At 47.8% G+C, this 18959-nt stretch overlaps 1 protein-coding gene across 1 annotated transcript; it reads left to right on the plus strand.

The window, feature by feature from the left end:
* The first annotated feature begins 2799 nt into the window (after positions 1 to 2799).
* On the plus strand, positions 2800 to 18959 carry LOC310743112 (C-type lectin lectoxin-Lei1-like). Its single transcript, XM_083573229.1, has 6 exons — positions 2800 to 2838; positions 4990 to 5062; positions 12222 to 12316; positions 16237 to 16386; positions 18075 to 18177; positions 18718 to 18959. The coding sequence occupies exons 2-6, from the start codon at positions 4996 to 4998 to the stop codon at positions 18783 to 18785; spliced, it is 483 nt and encodes a 160-aa protein (XP_083429355.1). The 5' UTR covers positions 2800 to 2838; positions 4990 to 4995; the 3' UTR covers positions 18786 to 18959.

Below are 18959 nucleotides of genomic sequence, written 5' to 3' on the forward strand. Positions count from 1 at the left end.
TTTCACACCATGAAAAAAGAAGGGTAATGTCAGGGAACTGACATCGGAGCCAGAAGTGGAGGCAAGGCTCCCAAGCGATGCTGGAGAAGGGCCCAGCAGGGAGAGAGGGGACTCATCGGCTGGGGAAGGAAATCAGCGTAACACCAGGGATAAAGGGGGGTGGATGGGGGAATCGGAGAGGGGACTCCAGGACTCTTCGCCGGAGACCAGCGGGGAGAGCACAGGTCCTCCGCTACCCACACCCACCCTGCGCAGAAGACTTCCGCGCAGGGAAAGTAGGCGGAGACTTGGTGTCAAAGAACTTCTTTGCTGGAAGAAGTTCAAGAAACGCCCACTGACGGATTCTGCTAGCGACTGAAACAGCCACGAAGTGAAGGGCTGTCCAGCCAGGAAAAGGTTTAACCAGGCAACCTAGCCAGGAGTGGCGGCAACTTACGCACGAGCAACCCCATATAACCATTACAGGTAACATGCCCATACCTTGTGGAGCAATTTCACAAGATCAGTTAACAATGGGGGGGGGGGGGAGGAAAGAGTGGATCTAACTGAAGACATCCCCCACAAATGATCCTTTGAGAAATAAAATGGAAAGGTATGTCATGTCCTTAGCCCTGAAGTAATTGAAACCAAATGCCTGGTGAATTTGTCCAGGAAGATAATGCCTAATCAAAACAATCTAAATATTGTTCATGCTCTTTGGGTCATGAAGAAATTTCCTTTCGTATTAACATTTCTGAACAATAAGCATAAGTTGGGTCAGTGGTTGTTGACATTTTAGGGCATTTGGTAGTCAATGACCTGTACGCTGGATGCATCAGAACGATGCTGTGGTACAACCAGGCAACATTATTTTAAGGTACATAGCCCAAGCGCATCATCTCCAGGGTTCAGAATGTGATGGTATCATCCACAGTAGCCCTTCTGAAGGAAGGTCGGAGTGGTAACTTACAGATCACTCTAAAAGAGGAAATATTGTTTAGTCATTTAGTCGTGTCCAACGCTTTGTGACCCCCCTGGACCAGAGCACGTCAGGCACTCCTGTCTTCCACTGCCTCCCGCAGTTTGGTCAAACTCATGCTGGTAGCTTCGAGAACACTGTCCAACCATCTCGTCCTCTGTCGTTCCCTTCTCCTTGTGCCCTCCATCTTTCCCAACATCAGGGTCTTTTCCAGGGAGTCCTCTCTTCTCATGAGGTGGCCAAAGTATTGGAGCCTCAGCTTCAGGATCTGTCCTTCCAGTGAGCACTCTGGAAAGAGGAAATACACCACCCCAAAAAATGAAAATGAAGACACAGGTATATGTAAGATTTGTGTTTGCTAATTTAAATGCAAATCTAGAAATGGTTACTATAATCTAACTAGAAATTAGGGATGCTGTAGAAGAAAAAGAAGAGTTTGGATTTGATATCCTGCTTTATCACTACCCGAATGAGTCTCAAAGCGGCTAACATTCTCCTTTCCCTTCCTCCCCCACAACAAACACTTTGTGAGGTGAGTGGGGCTGAGAGACTTCAGAGAAGTGTGACTGGCCCAAGGTCACCCAGCAGCTGCAGGTGGAGGAGCGGAGACATGAACCCAGATTACGAGTCTGACGCTCTTAACCATTACAGCACACTGGAGAATTCCACAGGAAATGGAAATGCTCCCCATAGGAGCAAGCCACTGCCAAATGTTAAACAATGTGAACAGCTTTCCCAGAAGAATGAGAGCACAGGAAGGTCAAGGCTTGCCAGCCTGTTTTTAAGGCTTCAGGTGACTGTTAGCGTTTTGCTGCAACATCATCTCCCCAAGCCCAGCTATGCTGGAAGAGTCCACAGACGAGCTGTCCAGGGTTTTGATTTCCTTAGCCTAACATACCCAGCTCTGCTGGGAAGACCTAATAATAATAATAATAATAATAATAATAATAATAATAATAATTACAACCACCCCAATTTATTATTTATACCCCGCCCATCCAGCTGGCTTTCCCCAGCTACTCTGGGTGACACCCAATAGAATATTAAAAACTTTTACAATAAAACATCAAACAATTAAAAACTTCCCTAACGTGGGGTGCCTTCAGATGTCTTCTAAAAGTCAGATAGTGGTTTATTTCCTTGACATCTGATGGGAGGGAACCGCCAGAAGGCCCTCGGAGCTAGACCTCAGTGTCTGGGCTGAACAATGTGGGTGGAGATGCTCCTTCAGGTATACTGGGCTGAGGCCATTTAGGGCTTTCAAGGTCAGCACCAACACTTTGAATTGTGCTCAGAAATGTACTGGGAGCCAATGTAGGTCTTTCAGGACCTGTGTTATGTGGTCTTGGCGGTCGCTGCCACATTCTGGATTAGTTGTAGTTTCCAGGTCACCTTCAAAGGTAGCCCCACATAGAGCGCGTTGCAGTAGTCCAAGCAGGAGACAACCAGAGCATTACATTCCACCAAAACATGGATAACCAACATGGCAACCTCTGGATGCTGGGGGAATACAAACTCTCGTTGGTTCCAACCGACAAAGCCAACAGTCAATGAAGGATGACTAGCGGCACCATGTTTTCTGTGAGATTTTGTCTAGATGAGCTACTCAACCAGCCACAGGACTCAATAGTCTCCCGCTGCTGTACCGAAGGAGAGAGTTTCCTGATCGTTCTACTGCTGTGATTCCTTATGGATCACTGCTCAGCCATGGAATTCCCAAATGGCCTAGATGTGCTTTTGGGTTCAGTAGTTCTTCCTGATGACGGGGCCACATGCACACACCACTCCCCACCAGTTGCTCTATAAAACTGCAGGAGTATCTCACATCCTTCACAGAAGACCTAGACTAGCCAAACAAGTGCAGTCGAAAAGGACACCTGGTGAGTAACTTCCATAGCTAGTTTTTATGGGAATGGCCACAACCTCTTAGTTACTTGGAAATCCCAACAGCAGGAAGCTAAAAAAGCCAATGCAATTCTGGGCTGCATCAATAGGAGTATAGCATCTAGATCAAGGGAAGTAATAGTGCTACTGTATTCTGCTCTGGTCAGACCTCACCTGGAGTACTGTGTCCAGTTCTGGGCACCACAGTTCAAGAAGGACACTGACAAACTGGAACGTGTCCAGAGGAGGGCAACCAAAATGGTCAAAGGCCTGGAAAAGATGCCTTATGAGGAACGGCTAAGGGAGCTGGGCATGTTTAGCCTGGAGAAGAGGAGGTTAAGGGGTGATATGATAGCCATGTTCAAATATATAAAAGGATGTCACATAGAGGAGGGAGAAAGGTTGTTTTCTGCTGCTCCAGAGAAGCGGACACAGAGCAATGGTTCCAAACTACAAGAAAGAAGATTCCACCTAAACATTAGGAAGAACTTCCTGACAGTAAGAGCTGTTCGACAGTGGAATTTGCTGCCAAGGAGTGTGGTGGAGTCTCCTTCTTTGGAGGTCTTTAAGCAGAGGCTTGACAACCATATGTCAGGAGTGCTCTGATGGTGTTTCCTGCTTGGCAGGGGGCTGGACTCGATGGCCCTTGTGGTCTCTTCCAACTCTATGATTCTATGATTCTAGGATATGAAGGAGTGCTGTTGGCTATAGTATTTGGTATTCAGATCTAGAGGCTCTCTCTAAGTGAGAAGTTTTTTGAGATATTGAGACTCATGAAAATTAAGGGGGGAAATCTTCATTATTTTATATGATTCTTATTTTTGGCATTTCTAGGTCCTGCCCCCCTTAGAGCCAAACTAGACAATATCATAAAATGCATGGCTTCATTTCACATATCTGGGATGTTACAGATAGGTAGCCGTGTTGGTCTGCCATAGTCAAAACAATTTTTTTTTTCTTCCAGTAGCACCTTAAAGACCAACTAAGTTAGTTCTTGGTATGAGCTTTCGTGTGCATGCACACTTCTTCAGATACACTGAAACAGAAGTTGCCAGATCCTTCTATATAGTGAGAAGGTGGGGAGGGGTATTACTCAGAAGGGTGGTGGGAATGGGTGGTTGGCAGATAGCTGTGATGAACCTGTTGACGACTCTTAACGACTGCAATAGGTCTTACAGGAAAAAGCAAGGGGTGAGAAGGTGAAAAATGGCTTTGTCATGTATAATGAGATAAGAATCCAATGTCTTTGTTCAGACCAGGTCTCTCCATGGTTTTAAGTTTGGTAATGAGTTGCAATTCAGCAGCTTCTCTTTCCAGTCTATTTCTGAAATTCCTTTGTAGTAATACAGCTACTTTGAGATCTTGTATAGAATGTCCTGGGAGATTGAAGTGTTCTCCTACTGGTTTCTCTGTCTTGTGATTCTTGATGTCCGATTTATGTCCGTTTATTCTTTGGCGTAAGGTTTGGCCTGTTTGTCCAATATAGAGAGCTGAGGGACACTGTTGGCATTTGATGGCATATACAATGTTAGACGATGAGCAATTAAATAGTCCCGAGATGGTATGTGTGATGGTATGTGTGATGGTATCTGGGATGTGTTGTGGTAAAATAACACCTGTGGAGAAACCGGATTGGGAGTTACTCCTTTGTCACTGTGCTGTGTTCTTAAGAACCATCCCCTCGCCCTTGAAGCCTCTATTTGCTGCAGAAGGAACATTAATATTGCCTTCCCACCATATTCCAGAAGATGACTGAGGTTTCCCAGCTGCTCTTTAGTTTTAATTCAATATTTATTAGATGTCACAGAGTCCCTCTTGAGGGCTTAGGGTGGGTGGGCAGTCTTCTGAACATTGTGGGATAGGGTAGGAAAGGAAAGGATGAAGAACAGCCAAGCTGAAAACTTCATCAAGTTAATGATGTTGGGTCCCAAGCCAGAATCTTCTCTGCACCCCAGTTCACACTGCTTAGGAGCCCCTCTCCCAACTGAGCCTCAGGGGAACCACCAGAGATGCTCCATCAGAGTATCTTAGTGATCGAGGAGCAGCATAAGGAATCGTAGTCCTCTTTTTAGAAGAATGGCAGAGACTGCATGAGAGCATCTGTTCTACTAACCAGAACTTCCTCTTCTTTGATTTTCCCTCCTCAGCTGAAGATGAGTCATATCACTTTCTTCCATCTCTCCATTTTGGGCTTCCTGGCTGCCTGCTTCTTTCTGCAAGGTACATCCCAGCTGGGCTCCTCCATCTCTGGCTGAGAAAGGCCAAGCAAACTATAGTAGTTCTGGGGAGGAATGGCATGGCTTGATGCCTAGCCAAGTGGGGTTTCTGCAGTGCTTGAGTCAATGTGCACGTCCAGAGGGCAAGAGAGAAGAAGAGTCCCCTTTAACTTTCCATCAGGGAAGCTGGGTGTTATGTACTGAGTTGAATAGGATCCAAACTGCAGCAGTCTGATTGGTCCTAGAACAATAGGATTCAGAATGCAGCAGTCTGATTGGTCCTAGAACAATGCAGCTGTATGATTGGTTGGCAGGAACCACCCAATCATGCTTCAGATAGAAGTGAATCCACAACCTGATTGGCTTACAGTAGAATTCCGGAATTAGCCAATCATGTGCAGCCCATTGTGTAAATAATGTATATAAAGCAGATACCTTGAGGGGACTTTCATTCATTCCTCCTCACCACTATGAGCTGAATAAAGAGCATGAAATCACTTTGCGACTCTGAGTATATTTCACTGGCGACGAAGGTGGGTTCCCGCTGAGCTGACTGCCACACACAGCACCGCAGCACCGCCACCTGCCGCACCGCTGCCTCGCACCGTGTATCCAGGCTTCAGCTCCGGGACACAAGGAACTCAGAATGGCAACCGACAGCAGCTTCTCGCCATTCAACCCAGCATCTGGAGACTGGGAAGCGTACGCCTCCCGTTTCACCTTCCTCCTAGAAGTCAAAGGGGTCACCGACGAAGAAGACGCCAAGAAGAGGGCAATATTCTTCAGCGTCTGCGGAGAGGAGACGTTTGAAATCGCCCGGGCTCTCCTTGCGCCTGAAGACGTTGCTACTGTTCCATACAAAACAATAATGGAACAGCTGAAGGGGCACTTTTCGCCACAGCCCTCAGTGGTGGATCGTCGAAATGCCTTCTACGCAAAGCGGCAAGCCCCTGGGGAAACCATAACTGGGTTTGTGACCTCTCTCCGCCAAGCTGCCCAGTTCTGCAACTTCTCAGAGCTGGAGAACATGCTTCGTGACCGCCTCGTCGGTGGCCTGAAGGATGAGAAGCTGCAACGACGCCTCTACGCTAAGAAGGACCTAACGTTCCACGTCGCTCTGGAGGAGGCCCTGGCAACGGAAGCTGCCGAGAGGTCGACGCAAGAGGCACGGCCGAGCCAGCCGTCCCAACTGAGGGTCCACCACAAAGACCTCACCGACGACTCAGGATCTGACAAGGAGGAGGTGCACCGAGTACAGCAGCACACTCAAGCAGCCCACATACCACAGCTGCCTCGACGAGAAGGAGGGAACTGCGCAAGCTGTGGGGAAAGTCACGAGAGGAGGACCTGCCGTTTCCGCAACGCAGAGTGCAGGCAGTGCAGAAAATTGGGACACATCGCCCGGGTGTGTCGAGCTTGGCCCACCCGACGCCAGGCATCAGATGACCAATCCAAGAGCCCCAGGTACCGGGGCCCAACACACCAAGGCAACTCGACGGAGCTCACGGACTTCCAGGTATACCAGTTGCCCCACCCCAACGTAGAGAAAATTTATGTAGAGGTACAGATAGAGGGGGCCCCATGCCGCATGGAGCTTGACACGGGTTCAACTCTATCCATAATCTCGGCAAGGACCTTAAGGAAACTGTGTCCTACTGGGGGTCCCAAACTCAGGCCGGCCCCATTCACCCTCCGGGACTTCCAGAAACGTAAGGTCCCCACAATGGGGGTGGGGACCTTCAGGGTGCAATACTGAGGGAGGACGCGGCAACTGGACTTGCTTGTGGTCAAGGGCCCCTACATTAGCTTACTGGGATTGGCATGGTTTGGACCACTGGGGCTAGCCGTCACCGGGGTGAACCACACAAGCTTACAAGTGGACGTGGACGCCATATGCAAGGAATTTCCGGGGGTTTTCGATGGGAAATTGGGACAGTATACGGGCCCCCCCATTGCTCTACAGCTTGACCCCGCAGTACGACCAGTCAGGCTCAAGGCCCGCCGGGTCCCATTCGCTCTGAAACCCCGTATAGACGAGGAATTGGACCGACTCGTGGAGCAAGGAGTGCTGGAGCCGGTGCCTAATGCCCCCTGGGAAACCCCAATCGTCACACCCGTCAAGCCTAATGGTTCGGTCCGCATCTGCGCAGACTACAAATGTACCATAAACAAGGCCCTCACGGCCCATGCATACCCAGTGCCAGTGGTCAGCCATGTCCTTGCCACCCTGGCTGGGTCGAAAATTTTTGGCAAGCTGGACTTGGCCCAAGCATATCAACAGCTGCCAGTAGATGAGGCCACAGCAGAGGCACAGACAATTGTGACGCACAGAGGAGCGTTCAGGGTAAAGCGGCTACAATTCGGTGTCAGCGTGGCACCAGGCATATTCCAGAATCTAATGGACTCTCTCCTTAAAGGGATTCCTGGTGTCACCCCCTTCTTCGATGATGTGTTGATTGCCGGGCCCACACCAGAGGAGTTTGAGGACCGCCTCCGCACCGTTCTGCACCGTTTCCAGACGGCGGGTCTCAAGGTGAAGCGGGAAAAATGTCTACTAGGAGTGCCTCAGGTGGACTTTCTGGGATTTATGGTGGACGCAGAAGGGGTCCACCCGACTGGGGACAAGGTATGGGCCATTTGTGATGCCCCAGCGCCCAAGAACAAGACTGAACTTCAGGCCTTCTTGGGACTATTGAACTTTTACCATTCCTTCCTTCCCCACAAGGCGGCGGTAGCGGAGCCCCTACACAGACTCCTGGACAAGCGGGCCCCTTGGGTGTGGGGCCAGCGCCAGGAGGCCGCATTCCAGGCAGTCAAGGACTTGCTGGTCTCAAACTCGGTCTTGGCACACTTCGACGAGAGGCTGCCAGTGGTGCTAGCATGCGACGCCTCGCCCTATGGCATTGGCGCTGTCCTGGGACACCAACTCCTGGATGGAAGAGAGGTACCGGTGGCATACTTTTCCCAGACACTCAACGCAACCGAGCGGAACTACTCGCAAATCGAGAAGGAGGGTCTGGCAATCGTGAAGGGAGTAAAAAAATTCCATGATTTCTTGTACGGGCGGCCCTTCACCGTGGTGACTGACCACAAGCCATTGCTTGGCTTGTTTGCCCCCGAAAAGCAGACCCCCCAAGTGCTGTCTCCTCGCGTCCTCAGGTGGTCAATTTTCCTTGCCAGCTACCAGTATGCGCTGATTCACCGCCCTGGGAAGGCGATGGGCCATGCAGATGCCCTCAGCAGGCTACCACTACCGGAAACAGGCCCTGACCCAGCACCTGCACAAGAGGTTATGAGCCTGGAGCTGCTTCCTGACCGCCCCATTCAGGCACAAGAAGTTGCACACCATTCCAAGAAAGATAGGGTCATCTCCCAGGTCCTGGACTGGGTGTGGAGGGGATGGCCCAGCAGCAGCCCCGGGCCAGAATTCGCCAGCTACACAACCCGCAGACATGAACTGTCGGCCCACAAGGGGTGCCTGTTATGGGGAAGCAGGGTCGTTGTTCCCCAGCCCCTCCGCAAAAGGGTCCTCACAGCCCTACACGAGACACACCCAGGGGTAGTAAGAATGAAGGCCCTTGCCAGGAGTTATGTGTGGTGGCCGGGGATCGACGGAGAGATAGAGGCCTGGGTCAAACACTGCCAGGCCTGCCAAGAATCCCGCCCAGATCCCCCAAGGGCCCCAGTCCAGTCCTGGGAGTCCGCCCGAGCACCATGGTCACGCCTGCATGTGGACTTCGCTGGCCCCTTTCAGGAGAAAACATTCTTCATAGTGGTGGACTCCTACACCAAATGGCTGGAAGTCGCACTGGTACCATCCACTTCTACGTCCGCAGCCATCCGGGTACTACGCAGGCTGTTTGCAACCCACGGGCTCCCTGACACTCTCGTCTCAGACAACGGGACTGCATTTACGTCAGGAGAATTCCAAACCTTCACAGCGCAGAACGCCATCCGCCACATCCGTTCGGCGCCATTCCACCCTGCCACCAATGGCCAAGCAGAACGCATGGTGCGGACCACCAAGGACACCCGTCGCCGCATGACGCAAGGGGATTGGGAGTACCGCCTTGCCACATTCCTTCTAGCACAGCACAGCACCCCCAGCTCAACGACTGGCCGGAGCCCCGCTGAACTACTAATGGGTCGGCGCCTTGCAATCAGATTGGACCGCCTTCACCCCGATAGAGCTCAGGATGAGGTAGTGGTGGGGGAAGGCAGGAACCCCCGGACCTTCGAGGCCCAGGACCCAGTGTACGCAAAGAATTTTGGGGCAGGCCCTGCATGGGTACCCGCCACAGTCACCAGGGTCACTGGCCCCGTGTCGTACGAGGTGCTAACAGATGGGGGGCAATGCTGGCGCCGCCACTGTGACCAGATACGGCGACGATTCCCGGGAGAAAACCAGGAGGAGGAGGACAGGTCAGGGAACAGTGGGGCAGTGAGGCCCATAGAGCAGCAGGGGCAAGCAGGAGAGGCAGAATCAGTAAATACAGAGGGGACCCGTGAGGCCGAAAGGACACCGGAACCAGAACCACGACTGAGCGAGCCGGTTGCGCCAGACCAAACAGCCCTATCACAGCCAGTATCCTTGGAACACGAACCAGAACCTGAACCCCGGACCAGGGAACACCCCAGGCCGCAACGCACACGTAGGCCGCCAGCGTACCTCGAGGACTATGAATGCGACCTCCCGGGCAGGACTGGAACTTAGAGGGGAGGGGTGTTATGTACTGAGTTGAATAGGATCCAAACTGCAGCAGTCTGATTGGTCCTAGAACAATAGGATTCAGAATGCAGCAGTCTGATTGGTCCTAGAACAATGCAGCAGTATGATTGGTTGGCAGGAACCACCCAATCATGCTCCAGATAGAAGTGAATCCACAACCTGATTGGCTTACAGTAGAATTCCGGAATTAGCCAATCATGTGCAGCCCATTGTGTAAATAATGTATATAAAGCAGATACCTTGAGGGGACTTTCATTCATTCCTCCTCACCACTATGAGCTGAATAAAGAGCATGAAATCACTTTGCGACTCTGAGTATATTTCACTGGGCATTCATGATAAGAATAATAACAATAATAATTTTTTATTTATATCCCGCCCTCCCCAGTCCAAGCCGGGCTCAGAGTGGCTAAACAATAACAGTACTAACAATTACTAACAATAAAAGTAACACAATTTACATAAAATCACAATCAATTGATTGAAATGCATTCTAAAACCAATTCAAAATCAAATTAATGGCAACCAGAGTTCTCCGAGGATCACCAAAGGAGGCGGTCAGACTGTGCCTTGGCCAAAGGCCTGGTGGAACAGCTCCATCTTGCAGGCCCTGCGGAAAGATGTCAAGTCCCACAGGGCCCTAGTCTCTTGGGACAGAGCGTTCCACCAAGTCGGGGCCACGGCCGAAAAAGCCCTGCCTCTGGTTGAGGCCAGCCTAACCTCTCTGTGGCCCGGGATCTCCAAGATGTTTTTGTTTGAAGACCGTAAGGTCCTCCGTGGAACATACCTGGAGAGGCGGTCCCGTAGGTACGAGGGTCCTAGGCTGTATAGGGCTTTAAAGGTTAAAACCAGCACCTTGCCCTCCTCCAGGAGAAAATCATGCTAAGCATGATGGTCGGCAGTGCTGGAGATGGTTTGGAAGGGCTGTCCGGCGCAGCCAAAGAAAGAACATAAAAAGGGCTCGCTGGTTCAGGTCAATGGTCCATCTAGTCTAGCATCCTTTTCTCATAGTGGCCGAACAAAAGCCAGCAAGCAGAAGATGAGCAGAAGAGCTCTCTCCCCTCCTGTGGTTCCTACCAAGATTGATTCGGAAGGCTGCCTCGAGCTGTGGAGACAGAGCAGAGCCATCATGGCTGGTAGATTCTCCATAAATGAGCTACATAAATATTCAAATGCAACTTTCTAGCCCGCTAGGAGTTTGGGGAGTTTGGGGGTAAGATGGACAGAGGAAGTTTTCTGAGACTGTCGCCTCAATATCTGGCTGGTGAAAATGTTGCTGGAAGACCTTTCTGATGGTAAGAGCTGTTTGACAGCAGAACAGGCTTTCATTTGAGGTTCTGAAATGGAGGCTGGATGGCCACCTGTCAGGGATTATTTAGTTGTGATTCATGCATTTCAGGGGATTGGATTAGATGACCCTTGGGTCCCATACTAAAACTAAAACTAAAACTAAAACTAAAACTAAAACTAAAACTAAAACTAAAACTAAAACTAAAACTAAAACTAAAACTAAAACTAAAAAACTAAAACTAAAAAACTAAAACTAAAAAACTAAAACTAAAACTAAAACTAAAAAACTAAAACTACTAAAACTAAAACTACTAAAACTAAAACTAAAACTACTAAAACTACTAAAACTACTAAAACTACTAAAACTAAAATTAAAACTAAAACTAAAACTAAAACTAAAACTTTTATTATTTAAACCCTGCCCATCTGGCTCGGTTTCCCCTGCCACTCTGAGTGGCTTCCAAAAGAACGTTAAAAACACAATAAAACATCAAACATTCAAAACTTCCCTAAGCAGGTTTGCCTTCAGATGTCTTCTAAACGTTGTGTAGTTCTTTATCTCCTTGACATCTGATGCTGGGCATTCCACAGGGCGGGTGCCACCTGGTTCCCTGTAAATTCACTTCTCACAGTGAGGGAACCATCAGTGAGGGAACCAGGCAGAGGGCCTTCTCGGTGGTGGCGCCCGCCCTGTGGAATGCCCTCTCATCAGATGTCAAGGAGATAAACAACTATCTGACTTTTAGAAGAGATCTGCAGGCAGACCTGTTTAGGGAAGCTTTTAATATTTGGTAAATTATTGTGTTTTAATATTTTGCTGGAAACAGCGCAGAGTGGCTGGGGAAACCCAGCCAGATGGGTGGAGTATGAATAAATTATTATTTTTATTATTGTTGTTATTGTTACTGTTGTTATTGTTCCATAAGTGTCTTTTTGCACAAATCCTTGCTTCTCAATAGCACATATATTAGATCCCCCTTCCCACAGGTCCTCAGCATCCTTGAGATTGTGCCGGCCACACAGCCTTTCAGGTCTCACCCCTAGGTCCTGGGTGAGGCCCCTCTCCACTTCCTGCAAATAGTCCAAATTCTGACCCAGCCACCTCCTCCACAACCTTGACATTGTGTTCCCTCTCCTCTGACAGGCGCAGAAGCATATAGCTGCCCCCAGGACTGGATCAACTTTCAGAGGCATTGCTATTCATTAAAGAAAATTGCGCGGAATTGGAATGATGCGGAGGTAAGGAGAGATTCTTGGAAGCCCTGTGTAGCAAATTCCTCCAGACACCATGTTTCCGGTCAAATGTCAAACACCCACCCACCCTTCCTCTCCTCCCTGGCAAGCAACTCACAGCAAATGAAGCGTAGTCTTGGAATACAAAGTTATCCATGCATATGTCACATGGCAGGTTAAAAAGAAATGAAAGGAAGATGATGCTGCTATAAAGGTGAAAGATACTCAGAGTTGAGTGTGGATTTCATGCTCTTTATTTGGCTCATAGTAGTGAGGAATGGGAGTTCCCCCGAAATGTCTGCTTTATATACATTATTTACACAATGGGCCCCACATGATTGGCTAATTCTGGGATTCTCCTGTAGGGCAATCAGGTTGCGGATTCACTTCCACCTGGAGCTGGATTGGGTGGCTCCTGTGGATCAATCAGACTGCTGCATTCTGGATGCTATTGTTCTAGAACCAGTCAGACTGCTGCATTCTGAATCCTATTGTTCTAGGACCAATCAGACTGCTGCAATCGGGATCCTATTGTTCTAGGACCAATCAGACTGCTGCATTCTGAATCCTATTGTTCTAGAACCAATCAGACTGCTGCATTCTGAATCCTATTCAACTCAGTACATAACAAAAGGAATATATAAAACTGGTTTCTCAATGAAGAATAGAAACCAGTTGATTATTTTCTTTTTTTTATAATAATATTTATTAAAATTTCAAAGAATTACAAAAGTAAAAGAAAATAAAACAAAAATGCAAAATACAGAAAAATACAGAAAAATAAAAACAATTAAAAACAAGTCAATTTTTCCATATCTTATCTTTCATTTGCTTGTTTCCTTGACCTCCTCACACCTCCCTTTTTTGTGTTCTAGTTCAATTAGTTAATTCAGCAAATCCTTTCCATCTTTGTTTTTATCTTAATAATTTATCTTAGTATATTGTAACTTTACATTCTCACCTGTTAACATACTCCTTTGTAACATTACTGCTAAAACCACATAACTTCATTCCAGCATCCTTCTAACATTCCTTAATTTTACAATGTTTCTGTAGATAGTCTTTAAATTTCTTCCAACCTTCTTCTACCGACTCTTCTCCCTGGTCTCGGATTCTGCCAGTCATTTCTGCCAGTTCCATGTAATCCATCACCTTCGTCTGCCATTATTCCCAGGTGGGTAGATCTTGTGTCTTCCAATACTTTGCGATAAGTATTCTTGCTGCTGCTGTAGCATACATAAAAAAAATTCTATCCTTCTTTAACACCGATTGGCCGACCATGCCCAGGAGAAAAGCCTCTGGTTTCTGGTTGCCTGATAATAAATGCTGGAAATGTAACGAGACTGAAGGTACATTCTTTCACCTTTGGTGGACGTGCCCAAGGATTAAGACATTCTGGGAGATGATTTATAATGAAATGAAAAAGGTATTTAAATATACCTTCCTGAAGAAACCAGAGACCTTTCTCCTGGGCATGGTCGGCCAATTGGTGCCAAAGAAGGATAGAACTTTCTTTATGTATGCTACAACAGCAGCAAGAATACTCATCGCAAAGTATTGGAAGACACAAGATCTACCCAGCCGGGAAGAATGGCAGATGAAGTTGATGGACTATATGGAACTGGCGGAAATGACTGGCAGAATCCGAGACCAGGGAGAAGAGTCAGTGGAAGAAGATTGGAAAAAAATTAAAGACTATTTACAGAAACACTGTAAAATTAATGAATGTTAGAAGGATGTTGGAATGAAGCTATATGGCTTTAGTAGGAATGTTATAAAGAATTAAGTAAGAATAGATTGTTTAATGGGCCAAAGGGGAAAAAATAAGGTTAGATTGGGTTAAGATAAATTATAGGACAAAAAAATGAGAAAGCTGGAAAGGATTTGCTGAAATAGCTAACTGAACTGGAATACAAAAAAGGGAGGTGTGAGGAGGTCGTTGAAACAAGTAAATGAAAGACAAGATATGGAAATACTGGATGTGTTTTTAATTGTTTCTGTTCTTGCTTTTGTTTTGTTAAGATAAGCAGGTTTTTTTTTGTATTGTATTGTATTGTTTTGCTTTGTTTAACTCTTTTTCTTTTATTGTAATCTTTAAACTCTTAATAAATATTACTTAAAAAAAATAAACTAATCCATTCAAAAGTATGTATTCTGACAAGGATTACAGACTCAAATAGAGATTACAAACTCAAACTCATAATGATATGTATAACACAATAATTCATTATAGAATTAGAGATAAGACTTTATAAGTAAAGATAAGTTCATGTTAGTCCATAGTCCGATTGGATGTGAAAGTCTTAGTTTCAGTCATTGAGCAGAAGTCAGAAGTCAAATTATGGATCAGAAACCAGGACAGGGCCCTGTTTCGATGTCTTCATCTTCATCAGCTAATTTTTAAGGGGTGGTGTAAGATTGAGGAATTTGTATAAATATATCCTGTTATTTTCTACGTTTCTCAGAGATAACAACTAAGTGTGAGTAGATCAACGTGCATCTTGAGCTTTTCTCAAGCTTCACGTCGAATCGGACTATGGACTAACATGAACTTATCTTTACTCATAAACTCTTATCTCTAATTCTATAACGAATTATTGTGTTATACACATCCTTATGAGTTTGAGTTTGTAATCTCTATTTGAGTTTGTAATCTCTATTAGAATACATACTTTTGAATGGATTAGTTTTTGTTACAATTGACTATTGATTTGGGAGTAGGGACCCCTCCCACTATTGAAACTTACATTGGCCTGAGTTCTTGGTCTGCTTTTTTCTTGGTATATCAACAAAATACAAGCACACTGAATGGATCCATCTTTACTAGGTGAACCTTGCCAGTCCCTTCTAACTCTATAATTCCATTATTCTTTGTAATGGGTCATTGTCAGATGATGGATTTCCTCTTCCTCTTGCAACAGAAACCAGTGATGTGGTCGGAAAGGTGTGGTACACAGAGTGTACACTCACACAATGTTGCATGTTAATAATCATAGAAGTATGCAACTCAGCAGTTTGCAAACACAAGTAGGCAAACTGTACATGGGTTGCATGTAACATGTGAACATGCCCTAAGATGATGACAACGACGACGACGACGATAATTTATTTATACCCCACCCATCTGGCTGGGTTTCCCCAGCCACTCTGGGCGGCTTCCAACAAAACAATAAAAGACAATAACCTATTAAACATTAAAAGCTTCCCTAAATAGGGCTGCCTTCAGATGTCTTCTAAATGTTTGGTAGTTATTTTTCTTTGACATCTGGTGGGAGGGCGTTCAACAGGGTGGGTGCCACTACCGAGAAGGCCCTCTGCCTGGTTCCCTGTAACATGGCTTCTTGCATCGAGGGAACTGCCAGAAGGCCATCGGCGCTGGACATCATCGTCCGGGCAGAACGATGGAGGTGGAGACGCTCCTTCAGGTATACTGGACCGAGGCCGTTTAGGGCTTCAAAGATCAGCACCAACACTTTGAACTGTGCTCGGAAACGTACTGGGAGCCAATGTAGGTCTTTCAAGACCAGGGTTATGTGGTCTCGGTGGCTGCCCCCAGTCACCGATCTAGCTGCCGCATTCTGGATTAATTGCAGTTTCCGGGTCACCTTCAAAGGTAGCCCCACATAGAGCACATCGCAGTAGTCCAAGCGAGAGATAACCAGAGCATGCACCACTCTGGCGAGACATTCCATGGGCAGGGAAGGTCTCATCCTGCGTACCAGATGGAGCTGCTAAACAGCTACCCTGGACACAGAATTGACCTGCACCTCCATGGACAGCTGTGAGTCCAGAAGGCTCCCAGATGAAGTCTCATCTTTGAGACCCCACATAATCCTTCTTGGGAAATCTTGCAGGAGCCACTCGCTGCAGCCAAGCAGCTAGCCCTCATCTCCAAGGTAACCCCCCATGTTCTTTTCCTCTCACAGGCAGACTGCCAAACGTATGGGGAAAATAGCCACCTGGCCTCCATCCTTAGCGAGGAAGAGAACAAGCGTGTGGCCGCTGTTATAGCAGGAGGAAATGATCCCGGATATAATATCTGGATTGGACTGTTCAGAAAGAAAAAGGGCGGGAAGGTAAGTAAAGGGGGCAAACTCTCTTTTTCATTTGCCTCTCAGTAGGAACAGCAGCCGGCAAGGGCACAGAGGAGCAGTCCAGAAGACGAGAGCTCCCTGCAGGGAAGGGAAGGGCAGCTATTCCCATCTCTGTAAGGGAGGATCTGGGGCTCTGGTGAATTCAAAGAGTAGCCATCTGCCTGCATCCGCAGGATGCAACACAGGTCCCATTTATAACTCTCGCAATATTACTTTAATAAGGATTTAAATCAACAAAGTTGATATGTCCTTTAGCCTTGGAGCAATACAGTGGTACCTCGGGTTAAGCATTTAATACGTTCCGGAAGTCCGTTCTTAACCTGAAACTATTCTTAACCTGAAGCACCAATTTAGCTAATGGGGCCTCCTGCTGCTGCCGCGCCGCTGGAGCATGATTTCTGTTCTCATCCTGAAGCAAAGTTCTTAACCCGAGGTACTATTTCTGGGTTAGCGGAGTCTGTAACCTGAAGCATATGTAACCCGAGGTACCACTGTATTTGACTATCCAGTTGGAAAGGAGGACATACCGTCTTTTCTACCTTTAACACTTCTGCAGAGTAGAGGGATGTAGCAGGTGCATTTCTTGTGCTGGGTGATGGAGAACAGTTGATCCCGGCTAGATCTCCCCCAAGCAGTACAAGTCCTTGGCATTTGATCCCACCAGCTGAAAATCAATTCATTGACAGCCTTGCTGTAAAATCACACTGGGGAGAAGAGCTGAAAGGTCAGGGCAGGGGCGTAGGAAGGGTGATGGGGAACAGCTGATCCTTCCTAGATCTCCCCCATCCACTACAAGTCTGAGAGGTCCAACCGCCTCATCTTCCTTGGGATTTGATCCCACCAGCTGAAAATCAATTCATTATACAGCCTTGCTCTAAAATCACACTGGGGAGAAGAGCTGAAAGGTCGGGGCAGGGGCGTAGGAAGGTGGGTGCGGGGGGTGCGGACCGCCCTGGGTGTCATCCGTAGGGGAGGTGTGAAAAAAAAGGCACCACCGCCGCTGTTGTGCGCCATGGATTGCCTTGCCTCGAGCAGCAGATCACTCCACCGCCACCGTTGTGTGCCGTGGATTGCCGTGTGTGGCGGGTCACCCTGCTGCCATTGCATGCTGCATGAACGGCGGATCGCGCCCCCAGCTTGCCCTGCCCCTGCCGAGTGAATGGCATAGTTGTCGCTCCAGGTGCCCATGCAGCTAGCTCCGCCACTGGGTCAAGGTCCTCAAATCAATGTGGCTCACTGCTGCCTCCAGAAGTCTTAAGGAATGGGTGCCCTCGCAGCACCCCTGGCCTCAAATGGAGTCCTTGCACCTCCTCTCAAGGATGGGCAAAGTCTCAGGGAGGTATCCCAGTGTGTCTCAGGCTGAAGCTGCTTGGAGGTGATTGCTTGGTGCCACAACAAATGATCCCTTTGGACTCAGGTCCCTGGGAGTCAGTTGGTAGAACAATGGGAATCTTCATCTCATGGTTGTGGGTCCGAGCCCCACGCTGGGCAAGAAATTACTGCATTGCAGGAGGTTGGGTCCCTTGCAACTCTACGATTCTAGAAATGTGCCCCCAAAGCTCCAGGCCCAGCGAGGCCAAACCAGCCACGCTCCCCTAAATTCAATTCTGAATGAGGCAACTGGAAGCTCCTGTTCCTTCCTCAGCAAAGACTTTTTGCTCTCTCTACAGAACGTACAGTTAAGATGGTCTGATACCGCCAATTTTGAGTACGCAGCTTGGGCAGAAGGACAGCCAGACAAGAGCGGATACTGTGTCGAGATATTTGGGGATGGTAAGAAGGGGGCTTCATAAGCTGAAGACCTTTGCTTCTTTGTATTCTGTGAACCTTGATTCCGTTCTATTGATTACTGTTATCTATATAAGGCCTTTCAGGACATACCGTATTTTTCGCTCTATAGGATGCACTTTTTCCCTTCCAAAAATTAAGGGGAAATGTGTGTGCGTCCTATGGAGCGAATGCAAGCTCCCTGGCTTCAGCGATAGCAATGTGAAGCCTCCGAAGCCTGCGCTCCGGAGGCTTCGCGTTGCTTTCGCTGAAGCCAGGAGAGTCTGGTCTTTGAGGCTGGCGGTGGGGGAAGCAGCACTTCCCCCCACCGCCAGCCCCACAAGAATTTCACAGCTGGAATTCCCCCACCTCCTAGAAAAGCCCACAGGAGCCGCGCATCCTTTAAAGAGTGCGCGGCTCCTGTGGGCTTTTCGACCGAGCTTGTGGGGCTGGCGGTGGGGGGAAGTTTTACATTTATCCATGCTGTTTTCTAAACGTGGAGGGAGGGAGGCAGGTCTGACGGTTCTTCTTTGCTGTTTTCTCTAGATTATGATATGTGGAATGATACCGACTGCGAGAACGAGAACTATTACTTGTGCAAAATTCCACTGTAGAGATGGGCATCCTTCACTACTGAGGCTTCGAAAAGCTCAGCACCTTGGAGAATGGGACCAACCTGGAGGTCTTTTTCTTCCACCGGGGCATTCGTTCACCCACCCTCATTGCATCCCCATGTCATAGCCTTTGAGATGTCTCCATCTTGAGACTTCAATAAAGAAATTCTCCTC

The sequence above is a fragment of the Podarcis filfolensis genome (assembly GCF_964270895.1).
Source record: "Podarcis filfolensis genome assembly, chromosome: 10".
Classification (NCBI taxonomy): Eukaryota; Metazoa; Chordata; class Lepidosauria; order Squamata; family Lacertidae; genus Podarcis; species Podarcis filfolensis.